The following is a 10536-nucleotide window of genomic DNA, read 5'->3' on the forward strand; positions in this document are numbered from 1 at the left end:
ATTTTCCTAAAAACTTGGAATTCACTGGCAGTTGACATAGAATATTTCTATCCAGCTGTAGATCTTCAAGAGAATATAAACATTATACAAGTCAACATGGAGCAGAGACAAGACAATCCATACCCAAAACATGTCGTACACTAATGTTGATGGTCCCTACAAAAGTGCATACACACCATGGAAATTCAATATGTTTGTTAAACAAATAAAACATCAAAACTGGACAAAATTTTACCTTGTTCAAGACTGAGTAACAAAGTAGAAAAATACCAAGTCTAAAGTCTAAAATCTATTGTGAAACCAAGGAAAAGAAACATTCCAGATACACAAAAGAAAAACCTTCTGTTAAAATGATTTAATAAGATATCCAGAAGAAAATATCAAGAAAACTGTGACATATCTGAACGACAGAATATAGTTCTCTATGAAATAAAAGCTAAAATCTTAAGAATTATCTAAGATAAAAATTCAATAAGATTAAAAATGGGGAATGATTACGATTAAGAAGGGATAAAAAAAAGGAAAATTTAGAGAATAAAAATTCATAATGGAGGGGTAAAGAGCAGACATGCAGGTGCAGAAAATCAAATCAGTGATGGTATAAACCATCTTCAACATATATTCATAGGACAAAACAATAGATAAAAGAAAATTAAAAATATGAAGGAATGATAAGAGATACAAGAATGGATATAGAAAGAGGATGCTAAAAAATGAAAACAATTTAATAATGATGTTGAATAAATGATTCTGTACTGTAACAGATCTGGAACAGAGATAAAGAGGTGAGATTTCCTAAATAAATATATGGTACCTGAAGCTAGGGAGCTCAATGAGATCACTTAACAAATGTAAATACAGAAGAAAAAATGGTCAAAGACTGAACCTTTTTCTATCAATTCTGAAACACAGAATTGATAGAAAAAAAGGACTCGGTTCAAAGGAGATTGAAAAGGGCCACCCAATCTGTTAGGTAAGAAACTGTCAGATGCTTCTGGTACCACGGAAGCATAGAAAAGAGTTTCCAGAAGAAGAAAAAGAACTCCAAATTCAAGAGAATAGACCAAGATGGAGACACAAGAGACCCCTCCTTCCACAGACACAATGAATGTACATACACAGTAATTTACTCTAAAAGAAATCCAGAAACTAGCTGATAACTCTTACACATCGCCTGGCTCTGGCTATCAGCCCAGGGCTATAGATGCCTATCAAAAAACTTCGACCAAAATTTACACATTATGGTTAAAGTATTCCTTCTGTACAAGGATGCACACACTCACTATGATATTCAACATTTTACCAAAAAGGTGAGGGTGATGATAGAAAAGACATAAAAATCGAAAAGGAAAAAAATAAATTATTTACTGATTATTTAAATGTCATTATCCACATAGCAGATCCAAGATAATTTATAAACTCTGAAAATAAATTCAGCAAAGTTGTTGGATGTAGGAGTTTAGCATAAAAAAAAAAAAAAATGTACTTCTGTTCAGCTGGATCCATTAGTTGGAAAATGTCATTTAAAAAAGATAAAATACATACAAAATTGTAGCATAAATTATAAGGTACTTAAGAATAAATCTAACAAAAATATGTAAAATATATATGGAGAAAATTGTAAACATTTATTAAAAGACATTAAAATAGACAAAGTAATGGAAAACTATACTATTTATGAAAGAGAAACTAATACAGGAAATGTTTTAATTCTACTTAAATTAATCTATAAAAACAATGCAAATATAAAAAATCCCAACAGAATTATAGTAAGATCTTATTCTAAAACTGAAATAAAAGATCAATGGCTAAGAATAGCTAAGAAAATTTTGCAGATAAAGAAGAGAACGTGGGGGAAAACAGGAATGTGGGAGGAGATGTTATCACTCTATGACAGCTCAAGATTTAATATGCATTCAGAGTAACTACAATAGCATAACAGTAAATAGCTCTATTTAAATGTGATCAAAAATATTTTGATTTTATTTGTTATTCTTCTGTGATTTTTACAATTTTCTATAGCAAATATGTACTAGTTTTGTGATGAAAATAAAGCCAAAGAATAGATACTTTGAGAAGTTTGCTCACTGGACAATGTCAGTATCTAGGGACCCTAGATAAGTTCATTTTAACATAAACTCTCTATTATAATGGTAAGAAAAAAAGCATTCCTCTTTTGGATTAGCCTAGAACTTAAATGGCAGTGACAAATTACAAGCTTTTAAAATAACAACTATAATATAACATCAATTTCTGGTTACATTTAATTCTCCTTTGATATAATTAATCTAATTCTAGTTACATAAAATCTAAAATCTAAAATGATTTCATACATGTCAAATAATTTCTTCCTGCTCCCTAATTCTACATAATGTCTTGGTTGTTAGAGGGAACATTATAAGCAGATATGAATATCTGACATCTTTTGATGGAATAATATAGTATAAATCGTATCTGTTCTTAATTTTAGTGATAATAGTAATAGGAAAAACGTACTGAAAATTTACAAACTCAATTAGTATTCAAATTGATTATATCCTCAGTTAAAAACAACACCACATATTCTTTAATAAGTATTATAAATTACAGGCTATTTCTATAGTGTAGTGGAACAGTTTTTATAATTAATCTTCCAAGAAAATTTCTTAAAAGTACAAATCTGTCTTTTAAACAGAATAAAATTTCTTATAAAGTTGACCCTGTAAAGATGTTTTCATTTACTTATGAGAAACAGAAATCTTTACATTAACTATTCAAGTCTGCAGGCTTCCTTTTAGCTTCTTTCTAGATAGCTCTTTAATTCACAATTTTTTTTTCCATTTTAAAGTAAATCACTATTAATTCCTTGAGATATTTTTACCAACTTTACAAACAAAATGACCAGGCCACAGTTCCTCACTTTGGCAGTATATAAAACTAGTTTAGAATTCTATTATTCAGCTACACTTTAAATTCCTACAAAAGACTGATTTAACCAACTTCTCCCTTTCTACCAAAATTCAAAATTCAAGCTCCTGGGTAAACTGGAAGGTTATCTACTTTTAATGCAACTGCATCCAATTTTTTTTGCAGTAAGCAATGTTCCATTAAAAACAAGCCTAATCAAAATATAGTCCACTCCTCTGAATAATCACAAGATTATTTAGTATTCCATTTAAGTCTTCTTTTAAGATTAGTTTCTAGCAAATAAAAGTACAAAAACATTGTCATCATAACTTTGCAGTTTTATTATCTTTACTCTAAGGCATTCCTATTTGAAGATTAATCCCTGCTCCTACTAACACTATAACTGTTGATTTTTAACAGCAAAAAAGCAACGAAAGATAAATGAGGAGATTTAAAAGAACCTTATAGGAAAGCTTTTCCACTCATGTTTAAAAATATAACATCTTTAAAAATATAACTTTAGGGGTAAATAAGCTGTTTTCCACTGTAATGGGAGATTATAAATACTATGTATTATGAGGAAGAAAAAACTTTTTTTTTTTAAGCTATACGTCAGTTTATTGGGAAAATAACACTCTAAACTTTTTAATAAATTCCCTCATTTTAAACAGAACTATAAAGTCTGGCAAAAGACAAAGTGCTGCTAATTTTTGTATAAATAAATAATTTTACAGAATGATTTTCAATAAACCAGATGGTGAACACTTGCTGAATGTCACTAATGTCGAAAGTTGTTTTCAAAGCAGGTCAAATAACACAATTCAAGAACATTCTGAATTACTTAGAAAACATAAAGAATTTTTTCTAATAATTCTATATGTAAGTGAAATTGTACTTGGAAAGGCAATGATATATGAAAATATCATTATACATTAAAAAGTTACAAATAACAAAAATTAGTGGGAGCAATATTTTTAAAAAATCAAAATATGGTAAGAATAAGCCCTTAAGAAATTTTCACACTTTTTCCTTATTTGTAATACTTGCTCAATTATTTTATAATCACCCAATCAACAACGAGCAGGTCCATGAATCGGATCACTTACGTCTTAGGTCCCCATAAACAAATCAAATTGATATAATGACTGTTCTCAGAACTAGAGGTTCAAAACTATAGCAGGGTAATGTGAAAGTGAGGAAAGGCCTCCAATGTTTCTTCCCTGTGGTCCCTAACCAACTTAAATCCCCAGTCACTTTAAATGGATCTCTGAGAATGCCATTTAATAGTCTAAAGGTCTATCCTCCCCACATGTGTGTCTCAATTTGCACAACATAAAAACTGGATGGAGGTATATATCTAAAAACAGGTGTACATGTGTTTACCAAAAGAAACATAATAAGAATGTTCATAACAAAACTATTAATAATAAGCCAGACCTAGAAACTGCCCAAATGGATACTGACAGTAGAATGAATAAATACATTGCAGTTATATTGCAGTTCTATGTTCACTTTGAAACACTATTCGATAAATGAAAATGAATAAACTACAATGATATATAACAATAAATTTCACAAACCAAAATATTGAACAAAGAAAGCTCACTTCTCTCTTGCCCCATCCTGAGTACTGAATCTTGAGCTGTATGACTAGGGTCATGCAGGAAGAGGCTACGAGAATGGCTGATAGGACCCTCAAAAGGGCATTAAAGGGACACAAATCCTACTAACTGTATCATGGACTCCATCAAAAAGCCTTCCCAAGAGCTGCTGGGAATGCCCCACCGACAGATCCCGCTAACTGACCCCCAGCCACCCCCAGCACTGTGCGCCTTCCCCACACACTCCTCCACCCTGTAATCAGCTCCCTGTGTGTGCTCCCAATGGCGGCAGTGAGAGTGAGCTTTAGCAGATGGCTAGTGAGAACATGCAGAAAGATGGCCCAAATCTGAGGGCCAGAAAGAGACCTCAAACTTGAGCTTTAGCACCACTTTTGTTAAAACAAAAGAGTCTGTCAGCACTTGGCCTGATACGAGATCAAAAAAAGGCATCCGAGGTGAAGAATTCTGCCACAGGAGGGTGGAAGACACATGGGGCTTTCCATGGTGCACCCTGGAAAATCTGAGAAAGCCTCAGAATGACGAGCAGGACGGAAGGAAGGGATTTCTATCTGAAAGGCAGTTATGAAAAACCTCTAGTAGGCAATGCCTGCTTCAAAAGCAAGGAGAGCAACAGAAAACTTCAAGGAACATGAAAAATCAAGGAAACATGACACCATTAAAGGATTACAACAGCATAGGAACTGGCCTCAAATACATGGAGATCTGTGATTTCCTGATTAAGAGTACAAAATAGCTGTTTTAAAGAGACTCAGTGAGACACAAGAAAACACAGGACAACTCAATGAAATAAGGAAAATAATATGCAAAGTGAGAAGTTTAACAAAGAAACAGAACATATCTTGGCCACTGTGAATAATGCTGCAATAAACACAGAGGTACATATCACTTTATAAACAAATGTTTCCAAATTTTTCAGGGAGATGCCCAGAAGAGAAATTCCTGGATCATATACTATTTTAATTTTTTGAGGATCCTCCATACTGTTTTCCAAGGTGTCCTTCGATAGATGATTGGATAAAGAAGATACATATATACAATAGAATACTACTCGGCCATAAGAAAAGATGAAATACTACCATTTGTGACGACATGGATGGATCTTGAGAATATCATGCTAAGTTAAACAAGTAAGATGGAATAAGTCTAGAACCATATGATTTGACTCATTTGAGGGATACAAACTGAAAGCAACAAGCAAACAAGACAAACTAACAAACAAAAACTCATAGACACAGACAGCAGTAAGGTGGTTACCAGAGGAGGGGGCGTGGTGGAGAGAGGTAGAAAAGGGTAAAAGGGGTCAAATATATGGTGCCAGAGGAGATCTGACTTTGGGTGGTGAACACACAATACAATACATAGACGATGTATTATAGAATTGTATGTTTGAAACCTATATAATTTTATTAACCAATGTCGCCTGAATAAATTTAATTTAAAAAAAAATAGAGATCATACAAAAGAACCAAACAGAAATCCTGGAGTTGAAAAATACAATAAATGAAATGAAAAATGCAATAGAGAGCATCGATAGAAAAATGCAATAGAGAGCATCGATAGAAAAATGGACTATGCAAAAGAAAGAACCTGTAAACTATAAGACAGGAACTTTGAAATTAGCCTGTCAGAGGACAAAAAAAAGGATGAAAGTGAGTGAAGCCTATTAGAGCTATAAAATACCACCAAAAGAACCAATTTACAAATATTGCCATATCAGAAAGAAAAGACAAGGAGAAGGGAGTAGAAAGCTTATTTAAAGAAATAGTGTTTGAACTATAGAAAACAGTGTGGAGGATCTTCAAAAAATTAACAAAAGATAATATGATACGATGATCTAGCAATTCTACTTCTGGGAATATACTCAGGAAATAAAAACACTAACTCAAAAAGATATCTGCACCCCCACGTTCATAGCAGCATTATTTACAACAGCAAAGACATGGAAGTAAACTAAAGGTCTACTAATGGATGAATGGATAAAGAAATTGTGGTCTGTGTATATATACACATACCCCACAAGTATATATATGATGGAATATTCTTCAGCCATGAAAAATGAGGAAACCTGCCATTTGTGACAACATGGATGGACCTTGAGGGCGCTATGCTAGGTGAAATAAATTACGACAAATACTATACGGTCTCACTTAATGTGGAATCTAAATTTAAAAACCAATCTCATAGAAAAAGAGATCAGATTTGTGGGTTCCAGGGCAGGGGGTAGGGTACAAGGGAGAATTAGAGGAAGTGGTCAAAAGGTACAAACTTCCAGTTATAAGATAAGTAAGTACTAAAGATGTCACGTACAACATGATGACTACGGTGTTACCACTGCCATATCTGTGAACACTGTTAAGGTATGGAGGTTCCTCAAGAATGAAAAACAGAACTACAATATGATCGAGCAATCCCACTTCTGAGATTATATTCAAAGAAAATGAAATCAGGATCTTGAAGAGATCTCTGTACTCCCATGTTCATTGCAGCATTATTCACAATCATCAAGATACGGAAACAACGTAAGTGTCCAACAACAGGCGAAAGGATAAAGATGTGGCTAAACAAACAATGTTGAGGTAACCGAGATCCATACCTCACATTTCACACTGGACGCATTCCAAATGGATCACGAATTTAAATGTGAAAATCAAATCATATAAGTACTAGGGACAAATGGAAGAATTTTCATCACATGTTCATCAATAGAGAATTGGTTAAATAAATTATATCAAATACATAAAATAAGGAAACTCTTTATGTCCTTATATGAAACAATCTCCAAGATATAGTGATAAGCAAACACATACAAAAAAGAAAGATTGGGATATATGTAGGATATAGGGAAAAGATGATGCGGAAAGAATATTCACGCCTGCACATGAAAGGATACACGAGGAACTAGTAGCCCTGCTCCTCCCAAAGAGGGAAAATGTGTCACTAGAGGACTCGTGTCGGGGGCAGGCTTTTCCTATATGCTCTTTTTTCATCTGTCATATTTTAAACCACAGGACTCTATTACTTAGTTTTTCAAAAAATTATTTTTAAATTGTAAGGGTACAATTAGCCACTGTTTTACTTTTCCTTATAGTATATCTACAGCAAATTCTAAGCAAGAGCAAACTTAGATATTTCTAAATGTTTATATAATAAGATATCATATATCTATACTTTACAAATTTATATAGTACATAAATTTGTAAAGTACTTTACAAATTTATATAGTACATAAATTTGTAAAGTCAGCTAAACATATGTCAGTATTATAAAGTAATCATGAGAAAATTCAAGACAATGATTAAAAAGAAGAGTAATGGAATATCCAGTTTTCTTGAGATGCCTCTTTTTAACAAAAATGCATGACTAGTTTATTTCAGAAATGCTGAGAGGCCTCTGGCCTGAGAGGTTATGACCCAGATTTAAATTATTTATCACTATATCATCTAAAGACCAATATTATATGCTCTAGTGAAATTTCCACTGCCTATTTTTAATACTAAGTGGAAAACGGAAAGCTTATATATATTAGTGACAGGGTAGAAATACTTATAATGTTTACAATTTGACAATGGAAAAAGTTAAAGTGGGATGAAAGGATGAATAAGTGAATGAATATCATCACATTCTAAAAGTGATATATTTTACCTTTGTGTATATATATTAAAGAAAAAATTTCAAATAATCAAGGAAAATTTCTGTATCATATAGTTGTCTTTTAGAAAATGAGATTATCTCTAGACCAACTAGGTATAACTCCATTCTTAGATTCGAATGCAATAGCGGCCCTCGCCCCTACCCCTAAAATGTTTTCCTTTGAGAAAAATAGCCAGCTTCTGCTGTTGACTTTGAAGTTTGGACCACGCAATAACTAACTCTGCTTTCAGATCAGATTACTCCTGCTCTACCAGGTGCTATATTATTAGGATCATACAGACATTTAGTCAAAATGAAGACATCACCTACATAGAGAATGGAAGAAATAGATCTACAGCGGAATTTTATTAAAGTCTGAAATGGCTTTTTTAACTCCAAGTAAAATTTGGTATTTTGGTAAAGACTTTTAAAGCCTTAAAGAGTGTTACCTGGCTCAGGAAATGATTATGTTGGATACAGAAAACTATGGAGGTTTCAGGGTTCTTTCATAACCTATCAGTGAACATTAAAAGATACCACACTGTTTTACACATAAACTCCCAATATCCCACTGAAAAAAATCTTTCTGAATTCCAATTGCACTTATTGTCAACAGCTTAATACCTAGCACTTGAACTACTTCAAATGCCTAATCTGGACCATAAAATCTTTAAGAAAAGCATTATGTCTTGAGCCAGATCTTCTAAGCCTTCTATATGTTTTAGCGTGATAACTACAACACATAGACATTGTAGGTACAGAGCAAATATTTGTTATTTCACTGTTATTTAAAGGGATTATCTCTTCCTTTAGGGATATAAAGCACAAATCAACAAACCAAAGAAATTACAAAAGAAGAGAGACAAAGTAGAACAAAAGAGAAATAAAAGTTGCGTAAGTTGAATAAAGTACACAAATTATTTTAAGATGTTCTATTCAGCAACTCAGCCAATACATTTTACTAACAAGAAGCAAGGGAGAAGGAATGATTATGCAATCTTCTCAGGCAGGATAAGATACTAAGTTTGCTTGATCCTGGGTATTCTTTCCCTTCCTTTCTATAAGTTACTTCTGTTTGTAGGTTTGGGGAAGAAAGATAAATGGAATTAGCTTATAAACAGGGAGTTAGCTAGATACACTGAGCTCAAGAAGTAAGCTATCTTCTTAAACCACTTTCTGGGGTCAGGGACCCTGCTGATCTTTCTCTTATTAAAGTTCTTATCACTCTGTAGTATAATCGCCAAAGTTCTTAAACATCTTTGCAACTGGACTATAAGGTCCTCTGGTGGGAACTCAGTATTTATTGACTAAATCAATGTTTTCCACCTGAAAACTGTATGATAAAGCCTAGTGATAAGTAGGGTCTAATCAACTTAGTAAAATGAATGGAAAAGACAAATAAAATCTAATGCTTTAAATGTGTATATTTAAGTATTATATCATGAGTCAAAACCTTTCCTAAACAATGCCTATATAGTAGTCCATTTTCAAATATAACTGGAACATTTTACCACCCACACTTCCTAAAAAATCTACAGAAGAATTTATAAATGTTCTAAGACCTAAATCTTATCTTTTTTTTTGTTCATGGTTACATTTAAGAAGAAAGCTTCTGAAATTACTACATTTTACTTCTTATATTACTATCACTTAAAAACAGCTGAACTAATTTTTCCTTTTAAAGAAAATTTACTGGCTAGTAATAAAATTCTGAAAATAAAGATTCATGATGAAAAACTGACTCAAACTAAACCATAGCAAGGCTATTATAAAAATATGATGTTTAGGTTCTAGCTACTTAATTTGGCTCACAATTAAGAATAAGAGTATCATTAAAATTAAATATATTACAACTTTACTCACTTCAAAGCTTCCTCAAATTTACTGATTTTCTTTTGAGCTTCTTCTTTTTCTTTGTCAAGTTCACTCTGCAAGTCATGCACCTGCCATGACAAGATATGTAATATTTACTAGAAGAGTTTACTCAAAAGAGAAATACAAACAATGAGACAGCAATCTTAAACATTTTTAACATAAAATTTGATGTATATTTTTCAAGATAGAGACTTGGTTAACCATAACCATTTACTATATAATTATTTCAATAATATATTGCGAATACCAATTTTCTGGTCAAAGTTAAATAACTGTTTAAATCTACCTGCAAGTGGATTCTTTATAAAATAAACTGATATGTGAAAAACTCAAAAAGAGATCGATCACTTGAATTTTTTTTTTAATTACCTATTAGCCAAAAAATTAGAAAAGGAAACCAGTATAGCTGGAGGAAAGGGGAGAGTAACCAGCAGCCATGGCTCCCTGGACATAGCAACTGAGGGTGCAGAGCCAGCTGGTAGGTAAGAAAACTCAAGTCGCTCAGTGGGGTAGGGAGACCAGC

General features: G+C 32.5%; 1 protein-coding gene across 1 annotated transcript in view; it reads right to left on the bottom strand.

Annotated features, from left to right (window-relative positions):
• CEP112 (centrosomal protein 112) overlaps positions 1 to 10536 on the bottom strand; it is a 350208-nt gene that overhangs the window by 247762 nt on the left and 91910 nt on the right. Inside the window, exon 17 of the mRNA XM_023535655.1 lies at positions 10001 to 10081. Coding sequence (XP_023391423.1) covers positions 10001 to 10081 — 81 coding nt within the window. The remainder of the gene's footprint in view (positions 1 to 10000; positions 10082 to 10536) is intronic.

Source organism: Pteropus vampyrus, unplaced genomic scaffold (genome assembly GCF_000151845.1).
Source record: "Pteropus vampyrus isolate Shadow unplaced genomic scaffold, Pvam_2.0 Scaffold143, whole genome shotgun sequence".
NCBI classification, from domain to species: domain Eukaryota; kingdom Metazoa; phylum Chordata; class Mammalia; order Chiroptera; family Pteropodidae; genus Pteropus; species Pteropus vampyrus.